Genomic DNA, 24,998 nt, shown 5'->3' with positions numbered 1-24,998 from the left:
TTCAGGTACATTTTGTACTTTTCCTCAAAAGTAATTGTGTTTTCTTTCCAGAGACCTTTCTCCCAGGCAGGCCTCAGATTCACTGTGTACTCCCACATGATCTCAAACCTAGGGCATTGTGTGGATGAGACAAGCACTCTCCCAACTGAGCTACAGATACACTGGTAGGCCAGGTTTAATGTTTTTTGTTAGAGATAATTACTTATTGCTATCATATCTGTTCATTCTCAAAAAAATAAATAGTTTGCATTCTATTTTCCCATTGGGATTTTTGTTCAGAATAGTTTAATTTCTTATTGTCAACAATATTGAGAATTGAAGAAGTGGAAATGAATAGACTGTATTTGTTTCTATTTGATACTTTATATCAACAACAAATCCATAAACAAGAAGAAATAAGTAAATATTACAAATCGAAACTCCATTGCTAAAATAAACAAACAAAAATTAGCTCATCCATTACTTCTAACAGTGAATTTATTTTAACCCTGGGCCTTTAGGGGACAAAAGTTGATTTTATTCTTATAACTGATGCTATCTACTATAGATGAGAATGAAACAACCTTAAAGGGATGGAATCATATATAAAATAGGTAGAAATATATTTCCAACTGTAAGAAAATCATAACATTGGTCTCCCCCCTTCCTTTCTTGATATTTTGTTACTACACAATACATTTAATCAATCGATCCTATTTAATATAGAGAGAAGGAAGATAAAGAAATTTTGATTCAACATTAAGAAAATGTACCTATACCCAGCTACTTTCCTAACAATTACATTGATGCCTATCTCTGAACAACTTATCAAAACAATAAAAATACATAGTAAAAAAAATAACCATAACTTGTTGATCACTAAAGATCACCTATTCTATGATAACCTGCAGTCTTTGGAGTACCATAAAGACTAAAGAACAGGCTCACGCTTCTATACTTTAAATGCTATTTAACAGAGAGAATGAAATGAGAGACTTAGAGTAAAATGGCTCTTAACGGCATTCTGTTATACACAGATCAGTGCCTTGCTCAGCCATCATCAGAAAGGCTTCCTGCTTCAGCAGAGAGGAACAAACACCTACACCCACAGAGGGACAATGTGCAGAGAAAGAGACTTGACCCTAAATGGGATGTCTCGATAGAATGCCTTCCCTCAGAGCTCAGAGAATCCTGAGAAAGATGAGGTAAAAAGATGTAAGAACCAGCAGGATGGAGGGCATCAGAAAGCTAAGACCAACAAGATCTAATGTCATGAATTCACAGAGACAAGGCAGCACGCACCAGGTCTTCCCAGGTTTGTGACGGGTTAAGTTTATGTTTCTATTGGATTCCTCACTGCGGCACTATGAGACTCTATTTCTAGTACCTTCTTTTGGGCTCTTTATCGGCTGCCTGTTTGTCTCATGTAATTCCAATGTGTTAATTTTGTTTTATCTTACATTTTTATTTGTTATTATCCCTTAAAAGCCTGTTTGTTTTCTAACAAGTAACAGAAAGGGAGTGGATACAAATGGTGGCAGAAATCAGGTGGATGGAGGACTGAGAAGTGAAAGGGAAGGAGAAACAGAAATCAGGACATACTATAGAAGAATAAAATCTATTCTCAATAAAAGAAAAACATAAAAGCAAGACTTTTAATGTTTTAAATTTTTAAAATCATTAAATTAATGAATTTGCCCTCATATCAACTTATCCAAATGATACACAAATAAAAATTTATAGCATATACAGCCTATTGACTTTAATTGGTTATTTTCTGGAGCAGAATAAGAACGAAATCAGAACTGATTTAGAATAACAGGTTTTGACAACAAACCAACTCCAGAAAAACATTCGCCAAGACAAATTCAGAGACAACAATAAGATTTGGGAAATAAACTATCTGCTATGTAAATTGGCCAATATTGTCTTTTAAAGTGATACAATTAAGTATTGGCTGTGATTATTAACTTGCATACTCTGGAGCATAAATAAATCTTGGAACATACAAAAAAACTCTCAACAAATAAAACAACTATTCATCCACTGCACAAAACCGAATACTGCTGCTAAGAATAAGATACTCTTTTGGCATAAGAAGCTAATTAGTTTCATTTTCTACTTTTTATGAAATAGGTTTCATCATTTCCATAGATAAGATCATATGTTCTCCATGGGAAAGAGTCATATGTTGAGCTCAGACAGTATAGGACCAATGAAAACTCAAAACATTATTTATTACTTGCCCTTGTCACTGTGTGACCAAAAACTCAGGAGACTAAGCCCCACACATGTGAATATTCAGTCTGTGCATATGCATGAATTCTATCATATTAATATACTTTTGTATGAAAAACATAAACCCAACCATCCTCCTTTGAACAAATACAACAATAGCTGGCATGAGAGAGACTGTGTGACACTGCAATGGTGACAACTTTGTTCTGTTAAATGGAGAAAACATTCCCCAAGCCGATGGGATTTACTTACTGAACTATTTGCATGTCAATTTACTTCGGTTAGCTGATTTTGGTATGAATACATAAAATTAATTTGTCTCTTCTAATTTCATTTCACAGATGACACAAGGGCATCTCTAGGAAATTAGTACCTAATATCATAATTCAAAGTCCTCTTTAGAAATAAATTAATTTGAATTATGTCTTTACAAAATTAATAAGATGCTAAAAAACAGTTTGAAAACTATGCATTGTAATACTAAGATCTGCCTCAATCACAGCCAAGGGGCAGAAGAGGACTATACACGGTTGCCAAAGTATTCTCCTGAAGTCCTAATCATTTCAATTTTTGTAGTCCCCATAAAAGTTGCAAGATCTGAGCATGCTGTCATCTTATTTTTCATGCTATGAGGCCCCACCATATGAGGCTTGCTTTAAGCACCAGCCATATCTAGCACTGAGAAATGAAAGGGAGTGAACCAGTGAACAAAGGCAAACCCCACCTATTGTGCCCTCAGTGATCCTTTCCAACCACCATTAGATCTGTGGAAATCCTTATACACTTAGTAAAACAGCCCAGTGCCCTCCAAACAGATGCTCAGAAAATCTAGGGCCAGGGTACCCACAGTGCAGTACAAGAGAGGTATTTTCAACAGCTCCGTGGACTAGCAGACACCTATGACCCCATGAAAGCCTCATCCCAAGGACAAGGAGGCATGTCCAAGGCCTTCTAGGGAGGCTACCAAGAGTCACAGCAACCACCAAGAATTTCTTGTTGCTATCTGTTTTGCCAGTTGTCCAATCAAGCTATCACAGCCAGTGACACACCAGTTGTTCCATGCTAATCTTCTGAGTTGATGAAAACCAAGTTAGAAGACACAGGAACAATTTCCCAAACTTTCCATTCCTCAAGTGATGCAACCAATTTGCAAATGTCCTAAGCTTACAAATTGTTACTTGAAAAACACAGGTTTGTACCAATGTCATCTTTTCACAGATGATGAATGACGTGACCTATCTGGAAAGAACACCAGAGTTACATCTCATCATAAGGCAATGAAGGTAGAGATACTAGGAAGTTAAACAATATCACAGCTGCTTGTCACTGATACTAATAAAATCATTACTGAGAAGAGAGGAGCTGTTACAGGTAAGCAGCTTCCCCTTGCACGCAGCATTGTCCTGTAAAAAAAACCCAAATCATCAGACTTGTTGGATGATTTTTATCATCCTTTATATAAAAGACTTTATAATCTGCCAGCCATGTGTCGGGCTTCTCTTTCCTCATGCTTCAGGTCTTCTTTGATGAGGTTAACTCCTGCAGCTATCTACTCCTCCACCCTGAGTTGTGAAGATTTGCTATTGCTGTTTGTCTTGTTTTTCCCATTTGTTCATCAAGTTTGGCCTTTTCAGAACTCCAGACATACGAAAGTAGGATTGGTCTTCCTTTTTATTTTTATTAGATATATTCTTTATTTACATTTCAAATGATTTCCCCTTTCCTTTATCCTCACTCCCCAAAGTCCCATAAACCCTCTTCCCTCCCCCTGTTCCCCCATCCACCCCTTCCCACTTCCCTGTCCTGGTATTCCCCTATACTGCTGCACTGAGACTTTCCAGAACCAAAGGCAGTTCCTCCGATCTTCCTGGACATCATTTGATATGTGGATTGTGTCTTGGGTATTCCAACCTTCTAGGCTAATATCCGCTTATCAGTTGAGTACATACTATGAGTGTTCTTTTGAGACTGAGTTACCTCACTTAGTATGATGTTCTCTAGCTCCATCCATTTGTCTAAGAATTTCATGAATTCATTGTTGCTAATGGCTAACTAGTACTCCATTGTGTGTATATATATATGTGTGTGTGTGTGTATATATATATATATATATATATATACCACATTTTATATCCATTCCTAACTTGAGAAACATCTGGGTACTTTCCAGCTTCGGGCTATTATAAATAGGGCTGCTATGAACATCGTGGAGCATGTATCCTTATTACATGCTGGGGAATCCTCTGGGTATATGCCCAGGAGTGGTATAGCAGGGTCCTCTGGAAGTGTCATGCTCACTTTTCTGAGGAACCGCCAGACTGATTTCCAGAGTGCTCCACCAGCAGTGGAGGAGTGTTCCTCTTTCTCCACATCCTGGCCAAAACCTGCTGTTTCCTGAATTTTAATCTTAACCATTCTGACTGGTGTGAGGTGAAATCTCAGGGTTGTTTTGATTTGCATTTCCCTAATGACTAATAATGTTGAACATTTCTTAAGGTGCTTCTCAGCCATCCAAAGTTCTTCAGGTAAAAATTCTTTGCTTAGCTCTGTACCCCATTTTTAATAGAGTTATTTGGTTTTCTGGGGTCTACCTTCTTGAGTTCTTTGTATATATTGGATATTAGCCCTCTGTCAAATGTAGGATTGGTGAAGATCTTTTCCCAATCTTTTGGCTGTCGTTTTGACCTTTTGACAGTGTCCTTTGCCTTACAGAAACTTTGTAATTTTATGAGGTCCCATTTGTCAATTCTTTTTTTTTATTTATTTTCTATATTCCTTGTTTACATTCTAAAAGCTTTCCCCTTTCCCAGCCCCCCCATATGTCCGATAAGTCCTTTTCTCTCCATCCATTCTCCTATCTTTCCCCCTCCCTTTTCTCCGTCCTGGTACTCCCCCTACAATGCTGGATCAAGCCTTTCCAAGATTAGGGCCCTCTTCTTCCTTCTTCATGGGAATCATTTGATATGCTAATTGTATCTTCAGTATTGAGAGCTTCAGGGCTAATTAATATCCACTTATCAATGATTACATTCCATGTGTATTCTTTTGTGATTGTGTTACCTCACTTAGGATATTTTCCAGTTCCATCCATTTGCCTAAAAAATTCATGAATTCATTGTTTTTAATTGCTGAATAGTACTCCATTGTGTATATATACCACATTTTCTGTATCCATTCCTCCACTGAGGGATATCTGGGTTCTTTCCTGCTTCTGACTATTATAAATAAGGCTTCTATGAACGTAGTGGAGCATGTGTCCTTATTGCATGCTGCGGAATCCTGTGGGTAAATGCCCAGGAGTGGTATTAGCAGGGTCCTCCAGAAGTGTCATGCCCAGTTTTCTTAGGAACTGCCAGACTGATTTCCATAGTGGTTGTACCATCTTACAATCCCACCAGCAGTGAAGGAGTGTTCTTCTTTCTCCACATCCTCGCCAACACCTGCTGTCTCCTGAGTTTTTGACCTTAGCCATTCTGACTGGTGTGAGGTGAAATCTCAGGGTTGTTTTGATTTGCATTTCCCTAATGGCTAATGATGTCGAACATTTCTTAAGGTGTTTCTCAGCCATCCGAATTTCTTCAGGTGAAAATTCTTTGTTTAGGTCTGCACCCCATTTTTAATAGGGTTATTTGGTTCTCTGGGGTCTAACTTCTTGAGTTCTTTGTATATATTGGATATTACATCCGTCGGATGTAGGATTGGTGAAGATTTTTTCCCAATTTGTTGGTTGCCATTTTGTCCTTTTGACCGTGTCATTTCCCTTACAGAAACTTTGTAATTTTATGAGATCCCATTTGTCAATTCTTGATCTTAGAGCATAAGCTATTGGTTTTCGGTTCAGGAACTCCACCCACCCCCAAGACCCCTGTGCCCATGTCCTCAAGGGTTTTCCCCAGTTTCTATTAGTTTCCATGTGTCTGGTTTTATCTGGAGGTCCTCGATCCACTTGGAGTTGAGCTTAGTACAAGGAGATAAGAATGGATCAATTCGCATTCTTCTGCATGCTGACCTCCAGTTGAACCAGCACCATTTGTTGAAAAGGCTATCTTTTTTCCACTAGATGTTTTCCACGCCTTTGTCAAAGATCAAGTGACCATAGGTGTGTGGATTCATTTCTGGGTCTTCAATTCTCTTCCATCGGTCCACTTGTCTGTCATTGTGCCAATACCATGCAATTTTTAACACTATTGCTCTGTAGTATTGCTTGAGGTCAGGGATACTGATTCCCCCAGAATTTCTTTTGTTGTTGAGAATAGTTTTAGCAATCCTGAGATTTTTGTTATTCCAGATGAAGTTAAGAATTGCTTTTTCTAACTCTGTGAAGAACAGAGATGGGATTTTGATGGGGATTGCGTTGAATCTGTAGATTGCTTTTGGCAAGATGGCCATTTTAACTATATTAATCCTGCCAATCCACGAGCATGGCAGATTTTTCCATTTTCTGAGGTCTTCTTCGATTTTCCTTGAATTCCTGTTCTTTCCAAGACTTTTAGCATGAACGGATGCTGAATTTTGTCAAATGCTTTTTCAGCATCTAATGAGATGATCATATGGTTTTTTTCTTTGAGTTTATGTAGTGGATTGCATTGACGGATTTCCTTATATTGAACCATCCCTGCATCTCTGGGATGAAGCCCACTTGATCGTAGTGGATGATCGTTTTGATGTGTTCTTGGATTCGGTTGGCAAGAATTTTATTGAGTATTTTTGCATCGATATTCATAAGGGAAATTGGCCTGAAGTTCTCTTTCTTTGTTGGATCTTTGTGTGGTCTTGGTATCAGTGTAATTGTGGCTTCATAGAACGAGTTGGGTAGTGTTCCTTCTGTTTCTATTTTGTGGAAGAGTTTGAAGAGTATTGGTTTTAGGTCTTCTTTGAAGGTCTGTAGAATTCTGCACTGAAGGCATCTGGACCCGTGCTTTTTTTGGTTGGGAGATTTTCTATGACCTCTTTTATTTCTTTAGGGGTTATGGGACTGTTTAGATGATCTATTTGATCCTGATTTAATTTTGGTATTTGGTATCTATCTAGGAAATTGCCCATTTCCTCCAGATTCTCCAGTTGTGTTGAACATAGGGTTTGGTAGTAAAATCTGATGATTTTTTTTAATTTCCTCAGTTTCTGTTGTTATATCTCCCTTTTCATTTCTAACTTTGTTAATCTGGATACTGTCTCTGTGCCCTTTGGTTAGTCTGGCTAAGGGTTTATCTATCTTGTTGATTTTCTCAAAGAACCAGCTCCTGGTGTTGTTGATTCTTTATATGGTTCTCTTAGTTTCTACTTGATTGATTTCAGCCCTGATTTTTATGATTTCCTGCCTTCTACTACTCCTGGGTGAATTCACTTCTTTTTGCTCCAGGGCTTTCAGGTGTGTCATTAAGCTGCTAGTGTTTGCTCTCTCCATTGTCTTTTTGGAGGCACTCAGGTCTATGAGTTTTCCTTTTAGAACTGCTTTCATTGTGTCCCATAGATTTGGGTGTGTTGTGTCTTCATCCCATTTGTCAATTCTTGATCTTAGAGCAAAAGCTATTGGAGTTCTTTTCAGGAACTTTCCCCCTGTGCCCATGTCCTCAAGGGTCTTCCCCAGTTTCTTTTCTATTAGTTTCAGTGTGTCTGGCTTTATGTGGAGGTCCTTGATCAATCTGGAGTTGAGCTTAGTACAAGGAGATAAGAATGGATCAATTCACATTCTTCTGCATGCTGACTTCCAATTGGACCAGCCCCATTTGTTGAAAAAGCTGTTTTCCACTGGATGTTTTCAGCTTCTTTGTCGAAGATCAAGTGACCATAGGTGTGTGGGTTCATTTCTGGATCTTCAATCCTATTCCATTGATCCACCTGCCTGTCACTGTACCGATACCATGCAATTTTTAACACCATTGCTCTATAGTATTGCTTGAAGTCCAGGATAAGAATTGGCCTTCCTGATGTCTGACCTGGCACCCTCCTTTTGAACCTGCAGTGGTGCCTCTCAGTGCCTAGACATAGTTCAGTTCCTGGTCACAGTGATGTTCTATCAGATTGCCTTCAAGAATATCCAGAGTAAATCACAGAAACCTGCAGTAAGAAAAAGCATCTGAGACACTGGAAACCACTGCTCCATGGCAAGGACAACCTCAGTTGTGCTTGTGGTTGGTATAATGTGGTGCTTACATTTAAGTTACAGATTGTTTCTAAGCAGAACTCTTTTTAACAACATGGAAAGCACAAGTGATGCTGAATCAGCAATAATGATTTTATTGTTAATTTTATGTAAGTAACATTTATTAATCTACAACAAACCTATTTTTACATACACACACATGCATACACATACACATGCATGTGCACATACACATTCACACATAAATACACAGAGTCAAGTTAGCCAAATCAAGAGACATGTTTACTAAACATTAGGAAAAAACAGCTGGAAACAGAGCCCTTGGGTGCCGTGGTCTTGCATTTTATTTATCAGCATGTAGTAATTATCTGTCGCTCTGGGAGTAAGAGGAAAGCAGGAGAATTCAATTCTCTTGTTATCTATCCACATGAGATCCAATTTTAATATTTAGAAAAGGTACCTACTTCTAAGAATATATTGAAGATTTATTCTTTCCAATAGAGCAGAAATGTGCAAAATTTCAAAATCAAATCTCAGGCATCTAATTATACAATATTCTTCTCAATAAACAAGACCGTGTGTTGTTTAAGATATGTGACTACAATAGGAATCTTAGATTTTCCTCCTGAGTCCACCAGATAGAATCACTAATTCAAGGAGGTATGCACACTCAAACCTGGAAAGCTGCCCCTCTGCTTTACAAGGTGAAACCATCCATCAGCTGAGGATCGCTGCACTGGTTCACAGCTGGATGCACAGAAGTATACCCGTGTGTGTTTGTCCACCTGAACACAAAGTGCCAAACACACCAGAGTTTTTCTTAGTACTAGATAGGAAAGATCCAGCAAACAGTCAAGCTCTCCATACAGTAAGCTTTATGTGTCCCATATGTTCTCGTGCTCACTGCTGCAACATCACTTCAAAGCCCATAGGAAACCAGGAGACAAGAACCACCGTCACCACATTTCCCCTACTCTTCCCACTTGTAACCCCTGACAACAAAAGGAACAGGCTTTTTGAGTTATGTACAATACTTGATCTGAAAGGCAATTTCTAATTTTAAATCAATTGAAGGTGAACATGATAATTAAAAAAGTAGCATCATTTTGACTTTAAAAATATAAAATCAAAATAAAACTTGAAAGACATGAAAACATGCTTATGGAAAATATCAGAGGCTTCCTTTCCTACATGCTGCATTCGGGACTCTAAAAACGAACCTCGAGGATAATTTCACAGCATTTAAAATCCTACCTAACACAAGCCACTTGGTCGGTAAACAGGAACTGCCGTAAGCCTGGAATATTTGCCACATATTATCTTTGAGCAAAAGGACATATAATTAAAATTTATAGGTAATATCATTTCAAACATTGGTAAATGGAATGGAGAAAGTACATGGAAGAGCTGGCCGAGCGGGGAGTTCGGATCTCCAGAGCACACTCTAAAACTGGGCACAGCAGCAAGTGTCTGCCACACTAGCACTCAAGGGTACAGGCCAGTGGATCTCTAGGCTTTGTTAATCAGCCAGCCTCGAAGAATTCATTCAACAAGTTCCAGAATCAGTGAGAGACCCTGTCTCAAAAATGTAAGAATGATTAAGAGTGCTATGTAGCATCTACATATGGCCTCCACATACAGGCCTACATATATGCACATACACACACACACACACACACACACACACACACAAGTCCTGCGGCTCAATGACACTGTGACCTCTAACCTCCACCAGCTCCCTGGCTCACATCCACCTCTGGAAACGCCCCCTTCATACCACCTCTATTTCTTCACACCCATGTAGCCCAGCTCCAGCTGTTTGGGACACTATAACCTAGAAATTCCACGGATACTGTATGCCCATACGGGCTTTTCTTGTTAGCCACTGTGGACACTATATGCTGTGAACAGAACAATGCATATATAACTTTTGTAGAACACATGGTTTCACTTCTCTAAGGCACAAAACTGTGAGTGGAAATGCTGGGCTCTGTGGTGACTCTGCAGTTCAGTAAATAGCTACATCGCTTTGTTTCCCCACCAAGGGAATATAAAGGTTTCATTTCTCTGTTCTTTTTTTTTTTTAAGATTTATTTATTATTATATGTAAGTACACTGTAGCTGTCTTCAGAAACTCCAGAAGAGGGCATCAGATCTTGTTACAGATGGTTGTGAGCCACCATGTGGTTGCTGGGATTTGAACTCAGGACCTTCAGAAGAGCAGTCAGTGCTCTTAACCACTGAGCCATCTCTCCAGCCCCCCATTTCTCTGTTCTTTGAAGTCAAATATTCATTTAAAAAAAAAGAAATGGCAAATATATATTATTCTTATAGAGTATGCATCAGGGATAATATATTTTGCCATTCTCGGTCTAATTAAAAGAATAAGTTACTGGAAGCATTTCTTACCTATAAGCAGAATGTTCCTATATAAGCAAGAAATTTGTACAAATTTTAATCCATGAGGCTTAGATGTATCCTAGTCATAGAACATTTACCTGCTATGTGTAAGACCATAGGGCAATCCCCAGTATCAAAACAAAACAAAACAAACAAACAAAAAAAAACATTCTGAATACTTCTGTTGTGAAACTGGATTGTATATCTTGTCATTCTTCTCTGATTCTCAATGAATAAGCCAAAGAGGGAAAATTAATAAATAAATATATACATAAATAAATAAATAAATAAATAAATAAATAAATACAGGCTCCTGTTTTGGCACTAGAGAGGTCAGTTAACTTTTTCCCTTTTCAAAGGGTAGCGCCCATCAAGCATGGTAGAGTGAGTATTTGAAAGAGAAGCCCACAAAAGAATTTTGATTATTGTATAAATAGAAATGAGAGTGCTCACTCTATGACACATAAATGCATGTGTGTACGAAGCCCATGAAAAACAGCACACAGTCACTGCCAAAGCGAAGAACGATTCTCTGAAGAACTTATATTAGAGAACTAGATTTGGGCTTGCAGCAACAGAATGTCTTGACGAATGCCTAAATCTAACACAGTAAAGCTGTTTTCCTCAAAAGTAAGGATGTAATACCCTTCTCTAAATGTCTTATTCTATAACTTAATTGCCCCTATAAGAAGGGAAAGCAAAAAAACAAGAATTATAAATTATGGAGGAAAATCTAACATAATGGTGAAATAGTGTCCAAAAGCTGATACCCTTTGTGCATTAAAATATTCAAGGCTAATTATGATTTTACCACTTGTTTTTTATCCTTGCTTTGTTCATTGGCCAAACTTAAACACTTCTCATCTCCTTCAATGAGAGTAGCGCTATTATGTTTCTGGAAGCATGGGCAGGGTTCCTCAAAGCCTAATTCGAAGTCTTAATTGGCTGGGGCAATGGGCGACTATACAAAGCCCACTTCACAGAGAGGGGCTCTAGTGCCAGGTCACTGGAGAACAAATGAAGAGCTAACTGGAAGCTATTGCTGAAGTCTTGCAGAGAGTTCTGGGAAGTTTTACCAAATAGTAACTTACACAAAATGGAAGTGAACCATCTATCACCACAGTGCTGAAGCCAGAGAGGCTGAGCTGCAGAAACGGAGTGACTGAGACTTAGAAACTGTTATTTTCACTTCACCACACATTATCAAGGCAGGAAGGCTGAATGAAGACCCCGTGCCACTGTTGCATCTGTAGCATACGTTTGATTTTAGGGGCTCTGAAATCCTATGAGTCCCAAGGACTAAGGCTGCTACTTCCTGACATCTGTCTCCATCTGGTACCCTTCCTCTACTCTTAAATGTGCAAAGTTAGAAGAGGGATACATCATCACTCTATTCATCTCCCAACCCAACATCTGTGCGTCTGCATGATAATTAGCACAGTAAGTTATCTTGAACCACAAGCAGCTTAATTTTTAATAATATAACCATAATTAATCATTAATAACATGCATAATAATAAAAAGAACTTAGGTAAATTGATTTCTTTGTCATCAACTCTAATTACTGGTAACAAATTCCATGAAAAAACAAAACAGACCAATTTTTATCTGTGTAATATAGACTCGATAGAAAAGAAAAAGATCTAAAATTAAGTTAAGAAAACATTTTAAATCATTTTATGTTCCCATTAACAATAAAGACACATACAAAAAAATTAAATTAAATGGCAAATTACACATTTGGGTTCCCAGTGGGGTCTTCACTGCTGATTTCTAGTGCTCACTTAGTAGGTCAACAGAGAGCTCAGAAGCTTGCTAACATTTCGATAAGAAAATATTTTTTTTTTACTATTACAATCAAAAACCACAATGTAAAGTAGCCACACGATTGTCTTTAAAAAAAAAAAAAATGGGTTTCCACAAAATTCATCTTTTCTAATTTTATACTGTAGTCCCTCCCCTATGGACTTATTAATCCATCTTTCAATTTGTCTCTATGTCACTACTGAGTAAAAACTGATGTGCTGCTGCTTCTTAAATTCTACCTCAAGTAGCCTGTATTATAGGCAACTGTGTTACTGCTTATCTGTCTGTCTGTCTGTCTCTGTGAGTCACCGGAGGTCATTTAAGTCTGGGTTTATTCTAGGTCATTCTTATCTTCCTCTAACATTTTACTACAGAAAATTTATTCTTTATTATCTACTATTCCATAACACAAGTTCCCTCAATTTCAGGCTACCCCTAACAGGAAAGGTCCACAGCATGTAAAAGCTAACGCACAAGCAGAAACAACATCCAATTCCAAGAACTAAGATACATTAGAATTTGGTACAAGAGTTCATACAGATTAGAGAACACTGAAATTCATAGTCTAAAACATAAAAGAAAACACATTTTGGAGAAAATAAATAGGGAACACAAAAATATAAAATTCTGAAGTGGTGCTGGTTACAATTACTTAATTTGCATGGAATAATCAAACAGTGATATCTCTTACTACAGGTGCAGATGTTTCAGAAAGCACAAGACAGGGAGACCTATAAAGGAGACACTCAACTGCCCCACAAACACTCTTCTCATCATAGTCTTGACTGTCAACTGCAGTCTTTAACAGGGTACAAGAGTTGTATGAAGTAATATCCATTTAAAAATTACCTAAGATTCAGGAAGATCCCTTTTTTTGACAACTAGCACCTCCTTCATCTTTTCTTCCCAATCCCTAAATCCCCGCCCCACATAAACACAAGAGGGTGATTTCAGCTGGGGAGAGGTGGCACAAGCCTTTAATCCCAGCACTTGGGAGGCAGAGGCAGGCAGATCTGAGTTCAAGGCCAGCCTGGTCTACAGAGTGAGTTCCAGGATAGCCAGGGCTACACAGAGAAACCCTGTCCAAAAACCAAAAAAGTGATTTCCTCCTTTCCTTGCAGTATAAAAGAGACTCCCCTTACTGTGGCAGACCAAAACAACAGAAGGTTAATGTTTTATTGACAGAAAGCACAGAGAAGCTTGTCTTTGTGAGTGTCCTCGCTTCTGCACTTGGTCATCTCTAGGCTATTTATAACACTGCATGAAGACAAAGAGCAGGAACCCTGTAGTGTGGGGGAGGGAGGCTGTTTTTTTAAAAACTCAACACAGATAATGTAAGCTTGAAACATTCCAATAAAATTAGGTTTACCTCTTTTTGTAAACATTATGGTAAAGAGATTTCATGAAGTATTAAGAGTGGTGAATTTAGGGAGTATCTCACAGGATACAACAGTCTTTTTCTCTTCGTGTTGTACTTTAAATAGTTTTATTTATTTATCAATCACCCCAACGAAGATAGGGGCTTCCTATATAGCCCTGGCCGACCTGGAATTCACTGTACACAACAGGCTGGACTCAGACTCACAGCGATCCTCACACAGCCTCTAACTTTGTATCCAAAATGCTGAAGTAAAGGCACATGACTCATGTTTCTGAGTAATCATTCTGCATTTTAAAGGCAAAACAGAAAGGCATGGCTTTGGGTGAAATATTGGGAAGCAGTTTTCCCTTCCATGATCCAGAAATAGGTATGGCAGGCCTCAGTTGGTTTCTGGTTTGGGGCAAAGTTTTATATACCATAAAATTTAAATCTGCTTTATTAAGCCTTGATATTTATGTAATCTATTCAAAAGTATCATACACTAAATAATATGAAAGGAAATTAATGTCCAACATAAAAATAATTATGTTCTCTGGACAAGCATTTCTACTGGTTTTAATGACAGCCAAAAAGACTGCAGTTTTTGGCAGGTATTATAAGATGTTAAAGAAAAAGTTGATCTCTTTATATCTCCATGGAACAGATATGAGGACCAGTTGATTCTAATACAAAAGCTACTAAAGTTATCAGCACATGGCTAGTTAAGTATGCTTGGCTATATAGAAGTATGAACACAAGCTTAAGTTTCACACAGATCTCTACTACTGTAACTATGTCTAGTCTTGAAAATTAACTGCCCATACTTGCCTAGGCTTCTTCAACCAGAAATTAGATAAAGATGCTTACAGTCGTTTGTAGGACTAAATGAGACAATTTATATAAAACTGTATGCTATCAAGCTCTCTATAAGTGGTTTCCTTCACCCCAAAGTGTCCATCACAAGAAAAATTAGAGGGAATGGTGACCATAAGAATTTTGTATCACTTGCACAGAGCTATGGGTAGAAACATTTTCCAAAGCATTACATGAATATAAATTAATACCTAAAAGAAGAATAAACATTCTTAGTTTATAGATCAACATTATAGAGAGAAAAAAAGAGAGCCAAATCAGTAGGCTCCCAAGGTTGGTGGGAGGAAATACTCATCTGATCTCAGGAGAAAATATATATCAAACTCTCACGGAGAAATCGTCCGGAGAGCGTGAGAGCTGCAGAGTTAGCTGGCTCCGACCTTTGCTGACTGTGGCATTGGATGGGCCAGCTGGGGCAGGGTAGGAGGCCTTACCCACCTACGTGGTGTGGATGTAGGAGAGCTGGTAGGCTGCCCAGAGCGCCAATGCTTCTCAAGCCCAGATCCAGAACTTTGAATTGGCTCACCCCAACATCTATCCCATTGATGAACTGCTGGAGTACATGAAGAGGCAGGTCCTACAGATCCAAAACTATAAGATCTCCATGTCACTTTATAACAACAGAATATCCAAGAGGAATCACAGTGAGGTTCCATTATTGATAGTGTAGCAAAAGCCAGAGGTCTCCTACCAGACCAATGACTCCTTGCAATGAACATTTCAAAGAAATGTGGACAGAGGAATATACTTTGGGCCACACTGTGACACACTACACAATGGGAGGGTACAAGGGTGGAAGGCAACCTTGGTTATGGGAGGGCGAGATGAGTGAGATTGGGGAGGGTGACATGAAGTTCACAAAAAACAATAAAAATTAAAATTAAAAAAAATATACTCCACCAAAACAAAAGGAAAAGATTCTGTTGGCTACTGTAGTTACCAAAAACAGTCAAAACTGCTAATCCAGTGACTGGGCTGATGGATCAATAGTTAACAAGTGCCTCCTCCTGCTCTTCCACAGAAGCAGAGTTCAAGTGGAGGCACCAACAAAGGGCAACTCATAAACTCCTGGAATTCCACTCCCAGGAGACCTGATGCCATCCATGACCTCCAAGCAATGAGAATTATTGTGTGGAACTCAGTGAGAACCTTTCTGGACCCAATTAGCATTGGAATCAACAAAGCAGATTGCCACTCCCAATATGGCAGGACATCATAATCCATTTAAGCAGGGGTTCTCAGCCACCTTAACACTACACACCTTTAATACAGTTCCTCAGGAGGTGGTGACCCCAACTACAAAATTATTTTGTTGCTACTTCATTCTATAATTTTGCTACTGTTATGAATTATAATCTTGTAGTGATATTTTTAAGAATTCTAGAATTTTGGTTTCTTTAAAAAACACAAATATTGAAAGAATGTGCTTTCATTTTCATCCCAGGATAAGGATATAGGGCAGCTTCTGACTGTCTGCAACAGCTGACTATGATTTGCCTCGTGCTCTAGAAGAAGCATGGTTTTTCCAGACAAAGAGAATTTTATCAATTGTATGACATTTGGAAGTCTTGGAACTTCTCAGAAAGTACAAAAATGGTAGGGAGCTTGATTTCAGTTTGTTAATAGCCATGGCCAAAGAAGAAACAAAAGGAAAAAATAGAATCAGGGATTTTTCTTCTCTTTCTCTTCTCCCCCACTGTTGCTGCTGCTGCTTCCTCTATGTAGGAGTAGCAGGTAAAACTGGGGAGGATAAAGAGTGGAAAAAAGAAGAATGCACAAAGCAGCAACGGCTGCTACATAATGTAAATATCTGACACACGGGAGTATCTGATGTGTGACCCACAAAGGAGTTAAAGCCCACAGGTTCAGATCTGCTGCTTTAAAGGCTGCAATAAACAAGCAAGGACAACAAAGAAGCTTCATGTCATAAGTATAAGAGGATGTAAAATGCCCTCAAGAAAAAGTGTCAAGTGACAATTTTAGAGAAGTTTGCAATTGAAATTCCATAATTAAAAGGAAACATAATTTTTATATATAGTATCGCCACCCTGTATTTTCAAATATTTAGTTCAAATTTTAAACTTTATGATATAGCTTAAGCAATCATGAGTTATAGAGAATGTTAATCAGAATTTAATCTACAACAAATAATAGTCAAGCTCCTATAATTAGAGATTAATCATTAGTTTTAAAAAATTCTTAATTCCTGTCTTCTACTCCTCCTGGGTGAAACAGCTTCTTTTTGTTAGTATATGCTCTCTCCATTTTCATTTTGGAGGCACTCAGGGCTATGAGTTTTCCTCTTAGCACTGCTTTCATTGTGTCCCAAAGATTTGGGTATGTTGTGCCTTCATTTTCATTAAATTCTAAAAAGTCTCTGATTTCTTTCTTTATTTCTTCTTTGGCCAAGGTGTCATTGAGTAGAGTATTGTTCAGCCTCCATGTGTATGTGGGCTTTCTGTTGTTTTTGTTGCTATTGAAAACCACTCTTACACCATAGTGATCTGATAGGAGGCATGGGATTAGTTCGATCTTCTTGTATTTGTTGAGATCTTTCTTGTGACCATTTATATGGTCGATTTTGGAGAAGGTACCATGAGGTGCTGAGAAAAAGGTATATTCTTTTGCTTTAGGGTGAAATGTTCTATAAATATCAGTCAAATCCAATTGGTCCAAAGCTTCAATTAGTTTTACTGTGTCCCTGTTTAGTTTCTGTTTCCTGATCGGTCCATTGAGGAGAGTGGAGTGTTGAAGTCCCCCACAATTATTGTGTTAGGTGCAATGTGTGCTTTGAGCTTTAGTAAAGTTTCTTTTACGAATGAGGGTACCCTTGCATTTGGAGCATAGATGTTCAGAATTGAAAGTTGTTCTTGGTGGATTTTTCCTTTGACCAGCAAGAAGTGTCCCTCAGTGTCTCTTTTGATGACTTTAGGTTGAAAGTCAATTTTATCTGATATTAGAATGGCTACTCCGGCTAGTTTCCCGAGACCATTGGCTTGTAAAATTGTCTTCCAGCCTTTTACTCTAAGGTAGGTGTGTTTCCTGTATGCAGCAAAATGTAGGGTCCTGTTTCCTTATCCAGTCTGTTAGTCTATGTCTTTTTATTGGGAAGTTGAGTTCATTGACATTAAGAGATATTAAGGAATCTTTTAAATTATTTCAGTCTTTAAACATTTTACTCCATAATGAAATAAGAAAATACCTTTTCCTTTCTCTTTGGACTAAGCAGCAATGAGTAGTACTTCTATTAGTGTCATATAATACATTTTTCTTTAAGTAAGACAATTTGGAAAAACTGATATAATTTGGTAAATAACAAAATGGGTAAGTGTGGCTGGACAGCCAATTACTAATGTGCATATAAAGCTCACAGGATCTCCCCGCTACTCTCCGTGATAAAGAAAATGCCTGCAATTGGTGGGCCCTTCCTTAGTCTCTATCCCCAAACTGAATTCCAGGAAATTATCTTATGTTCAGCTATTTCACAAATAGCACAGAAAAATCTCACATAGAGCTCATGTCAGAAAAGAAGGAAAAGAGAAACAAAGATCTGAAAAACAAACAAAAAAATCACCAAAACCTGAGCTCACTGTTTATATACAAAGGTAGGTAAACATGAAACTGTAAACTGAGTGCTTTGTAAAGCAATGCTTTAAACAACGTATCAGCCCCAAAACAATGAATATTAAAAATTCAATTATCTCTTTATAGTGTAACTCAGTCTCAAGCTACACATAAATGCCAGATAATTAGTGAATTGTATTCTAGATTCATTATTAAGAATGATGGAGGTTTGAAGCCAGGCTGATCTACAGATCAGAGTACTAGGTTACACATGGCTGCATAGAGAGACTCCATCTCCAGAAATCAAAAAGGGGAAGAGGGGTGTGTGTGTGTGTGTGTGTGTGTGTGTGTGTTTGTGTATGTGTGTGTGTGTGATGTCCTGAGTAGAAATCTAGTGACCATTCCTTCTATCGTGGTCTACGATAGATCAATCTGCTGTTCTCCACTGCCTGTTTACAAAGTTGTACACATTCTTTCTTTGAGCTTATACAAATGCAAGAGTCTAACTCACAAATTCTGACAAGCTAATGGTCAAAATAAAGAAAACACTGTACACATTATCGTCAGAAGTCAGTCTGCCTAAAAGAACATGTTCAACGTGCTAAAAGGAACAGGGAAAAAAGTTTATAGCTCCTTGATTTTTCAAGAATAATTTCTCTGACTTTACTTTTGAGACACTGACTCATTGCCTTATCTATGAACTTTCCTAGGAATCACAGGCAGCTTATTGTATGTCCTCTTAAGAAAACCTGAAACTTAACCCAGGACAGTCCTTGTTCAGATACGCATGAAAGATTAAGTGCTAAAGAGAAATCATATCTTGATAGTGTTATTTCGGGACCCACACATCCAGACCTTGTTCAAAGAACTGTTGCTCCAGGCCAGTTGAGTATTGCCAGCTGTGGCTGCTGGAGATTTCAAAGGATAAATTTCTATTTGCTGGTGACAGTACAATAACACTTGGCTGTGGAAGCTGCAGATCAAAGCTGTATGAATTTTCTGTACTTTATGTAATACTCCCTAGTTAACACTAGAGCACAACTCAGCTTTAATATTAGTAAATAGTATTTGTCCCTGTGATCATTTCTTTGTATTAGGATTAATGTGTATCTAAATACAAAAAAGGAAATATTTGTACACACAGCTTTAAAATGCTTAAAGGCAAACCACTGCTAAGATTGGAGGAAGAGGGGTATCTAGTAGCCTATAAGAAAGTAAGAGAGGACAATTTTTCAGTTTGTTTGCAGTCAATGACTGTTAATTAGGCATTCTAGTAGAAGGTACTAGGAGAAGTAAACACCATCTACATTGTGTGTGAGGTGTGTGTCTATGTGTGTGTGTGTATGTGTGTGTTTGTGAGTGCGTGCGAGCGTACGTGCGTGTGTGCGTGCACGCACGTGTTCAGCTCAATGACTAAGAGTTTCACCTTAGCTATAGTGGTTGCAGTTGGAATGAGCATCTAAACAGTCCTTGCCCAAATGACTCACCCTTCTTGTCTTAGTGAATATCTGCATATACAGTTAAGAAATGCATTGGGTGGATGAGATCCCCACTGGTCTGTGGGTACATGGGAGTGTGGAAGTTTCAGGAAGGAGGCAGTTGTAAGGGTTTGTTTCCTGTTGTACTTCCAGGGCCGGAAGCACAGCATAGTAGGCATGTTAAGTGTTTTGGGTTAGAAGATGGACAAGTAAATTAATGAAAGCCTTATTAAAAACTGGTATAATATCAGTGTTTAGTGAAAGAAAAATCACTTAATCACAATAATTAAAAAAGGAGCATAATTGTTATATTTTAGATTTTCTAAGAAATGATACCTGGCTATTGACCCAAATTTCTTTTCATTTTGAAATTTCCTTGAGTGTTTGACTAATAGCACAGACACAGAGGATGCATGAGGCTGGTCATGCATGAGAGGCATGGTTACCAATTCTTCAGTGACACTCAGGAAAGGGTGCAATGGGTGTCTTTCCTGGTATTTCAGGTCTCTGCTCCATTGTAGAGTAGTTGTAATCATGTGATTAATGGTTGCTTTGTGACAGAATTCTCTAAGAGATTCCTGACTTGTTAGGGTCACTATACTATTGATAGTTGTAATTCCAGAAATGGGAAAGAGAGAGAGGACACTGTGGCCAAAAATAGTTTCTCGGGACTCAACAGTTATCTCTGATAGTTTCAGCAATGAAGAAAGAAAAGACAAGAAGCAAGGAAAGAAAACAAGATAGAAGAAGTCCTACGTGAAGAAGTCCAGTAGGTTTACTCCAACCCCACTGTGTCATGAAGGCAGAGGAAGGAGAGAAGGAAGAGGAAGGAGAGAAGGAAGAAGATGGACCCACCTCTCTTCTCCTGGTGGAACTCCTCCAGAAGCTGTTCCTGCCTCTCGATGTGCTCAAACAGACTCAGGAGCTCAGACTCCTTGTACTCCGTCAGCTCTCTGAGCTCCTGCCTGCAGGCCGCCAGCTGCTGCCGCATGCTCTTCTCTCGGCTCTCTCTCTCTTTCAGCTCCTCACACAGCCACTGCAATTTGGTCTAAAATTTAAAACGACATTTACATCTAATTATTAAAAAGCAAAATAAAAGTCCAGATCATAACAGCCTAAGGGACAAAAAAAAGGTAACATTATAATAATCTCAACAAATAAAGAGAAACAAAATTATACCTTTAATTTGCTTTAAAGTTTATTGCAGTTAAGTGTTATTTCAGGAATTTAGCTACAAATGTCAAAGACTCATAAACTACTCAGTGCACTCCATTATATTTAGAAAAACAACACTACAGGAATGTTGGCTAGTTAAACATCTGACCATGACACAGGTGCTAGTCCCTTCGCTTGATATATGAGACAATTTACAAGAGCCATTCCACCTCACACCAGTCAGAGTGGCTAAGATGAAAATCTCAGGGGACAGCAGATGCTGGAGAGGATGTGGGGAAAAAAGGAACACTTCTCCATTGTTGGTGGGATTGCAAGCTGGTAAAACCATTCCAGAAATCAGTTTGGCGATTCCTCAGAAAATTAGACATAGTACTACTTGAGGACCCAGCTATACCACTCCTGGGCATATACCCAGAAGACACTCCTACATGTAATAAGGACACAAGCTCCACCATGTTCATAGCCGCCTCATTCATAATATCCAGAAGCTGGAAAGAACCTAGATGTCCCTCAACAGAGGAATGGATACAGAAACTGTGGTATCTATACACAATGGAGTACTATTCAGCTATTAAAAACAATGAATTCATGAAATTCTTAGACAAATGGATAGAACTAGAAAGTGTCATCCTGAGCAAGATGACCCAATCACAAAAGAAAGCACAAGGTATGCACTCACTAATAAGTGGATGTTAGCCCAAAAGCTCAAAATAAACAAGTTACAATTCACCCAGCATAGATAGTTCAAGAAGGAGGACTTAAGTGAGGGTGCTTTGGTTCCTCTGAGAAAGAGAACAAAATACTCACAGGAGCAATAAGGGAGACAAAGTGTGGAGCAGAGACTGAAGTAAAGGCCACCCAGAGACTGTCCTACCTGGGGATTCACCCTATAAACAGTCAGCAAACCCCGACACTTCTATGGACAACAAAAAGTGCATACCAAAAGGAGCATGCCATGGTTGTCTCCAGAGGGGCCCTGCCAGAGCCTTACAAATATAGAGGCAGATGCTAGCAACCAACCATTGGACTTGGCATGGGATCCCCAATGAAGGAGCTAGAGGGTGGGCTGGAGGAGCTGAAGGGGTTTACATCCCCATGGGAAGAACAATGATTTCGGCCACCCAAATGCCCCAGAACTCCCAGGGACTAAACATCAACCAAGGGGTACACATGGTTCCAGTTAAAAATGTAGCAGAGGAAGGCCTTTTGGGGCATCAGTGGGAGGAGTGGTCCTTGGTCAGATAAAGGCTCAATAGATGCTACAACAAAAAGAAATCAAGTGGGTGGGGGGGTGGGAATGGGTCAGGTGGAGGGTCATATACATGGAGGCAGGAGGTGGGAGGAAGGGTTGGGGGTATTTTGGGAAGGGGGGAATCGGGAAAGGTTTTACCATTGGCAATGTAGTAAATGAAGACGATATTCAATAAAAAAAAATAAAATGTTTCAAAAACACCTCAGAATAGAACTACTTGAATTTATTGATGGAGGTAATGAATGAATATATTCATAGTCACAAAGACTAGAATCATGCAGTGCCATCCATCTGACAAATCAGGTAGACTAAAAGGGTATAGGTGGGAAGAGGAACATCAACAGTTGCACATAATTAAGAAGGTAACTTGGCCCATGAAACTATTTTTCAAAGGCTCTAACCTCACACACCTTCAATACTCAGACATTTCAAGCAAAATGTGAAAGAAATATATTTTTCTACCTTCGACATAAAATGATTCTGTAATGTGTTGAAAATTCCCATGATAGGCTGTCCCACAAGCCCAGGTGAGTTTCAACACGTCCTTTCCTATAGGCAGAAGCAAGCTAAGTAAAAGTATCAACTAGAAGGGAAAATCGGATTCTCAGAGGGAAGAGCCAACTGCGAGTGTACATGTGCAGACACTGAGACCCTGAGAGACTGCTGGAGCAAGGAACATGATACACATTTCTGCTCTGGCGGTCCATCACAGCTGCACATGGGGTTAGACAGATCCTTACCATATAATCCTGCAATTCTACTGAATACAATAGACAAATGAAACCCATGAGAAAGGCATACAGGGATACTCAAGGCAGCATGTTTACAACAGCCCCAAAAGAGATGCCAAAGTCCATCCGATGACAAATGGATGGATACACTAGGCCTGTCCAAGCAATCAAGTTATAACATGGCAACAGAGGCGAGGCAAACACAGCATGGCACAAAGTGGGCAAGCCTTGAAAGCAGCATTCTCCTCCTCTACAAAGGAAAGCAATCGCAAAAGAACATGTTTGTATGATTCCATTTTATTCCATACACAATAAACAAATAGGTAGAAACCAGGTGGTAAATGGTTGAGCAGGATGGGAGCTGGCGGAAGGTAAGCTGAGAAGGCAGGCTCAGTAAAAGGTTCTGATTCTCTTTCTAGGTGCAAAGGTGGTCCAGACTTGTGCTGACGGCTGTACAACTCTAAACATAGCAAATGTGCTTAGCATAGGTCAAGTGAGCTGGTGTGTGTGTGTGTGTGTGTGTGTGTGTGTGTGTGTGTACTAAAAGCCAACATCAGTCATTTTCCTGTACTGCTCTCTACATTTTGAGAAAAGTTCCCTCAGTGAATACAGAGCTCAATGATTAAGTGAGATTAGCAGGCTGGCAAGCTCAGGGGGTCTTTCTGTTTCTACCTGCCCAATGACAGAATTACAGGTAGAGCCCATCAAGCCCAGCGTTTTACATGGGTACTGGGGATCTCAGTGCTGATTCTCATGTTTGCACAGTAAGCAGTTTAATAACTGAGCAATCCATTAGTTAAACAGCTACAACAAGGCCATACATAGAATGTCACAGGGAATAGAAAAACAAAGTTCAAATTAAACCTCCTTGCATAAGATCAGACTGCAATTCCTTTTTATGCAGTCTGTAGGCCTGTCTTGGGAGGTTATATTTAATAAATATAGAAGTCTTTCTGTTTCAGCTGTGCTGTAGAATGCAGTTGACTAAAGAAATGAATAAAGCCTGCATTACTTTCTAACATCCCATTTAAAAATATTCTTCCAAATACACAGATAGGAAAAGTTCCACAAGACAGGAGACAAATCAACATGATCAACTAACTCGTAGCCAGAAAAAAAGGAGCATTTCCGCTGCAGTACTAAAGATGGACACAGAGCTGGGCTGACATCATTATCCTCATTCTACAGACAAGGGAGGGGTTGCTGTTTTGAAAAAAGTATTTCCACTCGGAGATGAGCATCTATTGGAGTCTGGAAGTCACGGAACAGTAACACAGCTGCAAGCAAAGCAAGAGTACAGGAGGAGCCACAACCTCCACATCTCCGATCTGACGGTTCATCCAAACTCACCGTAATGGAGATAGAAGAACCAATTCTGGTGGGTACGCTTCTAACTTACTCAAGTATGAATAACACAGAAGCAACAAAGTCTGGAGCACGAGAAGTCAGTTTCAGACTAGAAAATGAAGATCTTGAGCCAATGAGACTCAGAAGCAAAGAAGGCAGGTATAGAGGATAAAGAGCTCCAGAGACCTGGGATGAAGACACAGAGAATGGCCAAGCAATGGGGGCAGCTGAAGTCCTCAAAGAGAAAAGACTATCCAGAAAGACGGACTAAGAGACAAGAAATAGTTTAAGATGTACTGAACACAAAAAGTAAAGCCTCAAAATAAAGCAGGAAAGTGGCCTTTCAAAGACAGGAAATAAAACCAAGAAGATATCAGAGGTGGAGCTCAAAAGTCAAAATACAAGATGGATGTTCTCAATATCAAGAACTGTTAAGAAAAAAAGAATTAAGAACACTTCACAATATAAAAAGAAGATTCCATGACCAAAACAACTGTAGCTGCTCCTTCTAGCCAAAATAGGCCTGTCCCACTAGACTGTGGTTGTTTCTGCTAACTAGAGGTAACAAGAACGGGACATCATGACTTAAATTTTATTCTTTGCATCTCTTCAATGCCAACTGAGAACACACTTAAAGTATTATGCAATAAAAGTTATTCTACATAACTGCTAATTCTAGATATATATCAGT

The 24,998-nt window shown here is 38.9% G+C and overlaps 1 protein-coding gene across 1 annotated transcript in view; it reads right to left on the bottom strand.

Moving 5' to 3' along the window:
* Cep128 (centrosomal protein 128) overlaps positions 1-24,998 on the bottom strand; it is a 376,076-nt gene that overhangs the window by 195,598 nt on the left and 155,480 nt on the right. The window contains exon 20 of the mRNA XM_052186712.1: positions 20,657-20,849. Coding sequence (XP_052042672.1) covers positions 20,657-20,849 — 193 coding nt within the window. The remainder of the gene's footprint in view (positions 1-20,656; positions 20,850-24,998) is intronic.

This window comes from Apodemus sylvaticus, chromosome 6, assembly GCF_947179515.1.
Source record: "Apodemus sylvaticus chromosome 6, mApoSyl1.1, whole genome shotgun sequence".
Lineage (NCBI taxonomy): Eukaryota > Metazoa > Chordata > Mammalia > Rodentia > Muridae > Apodemus > Apodemus sylvaticus.
This window is presented reverse-complemented; position numbering and strand designations above follow the sequence as displayed.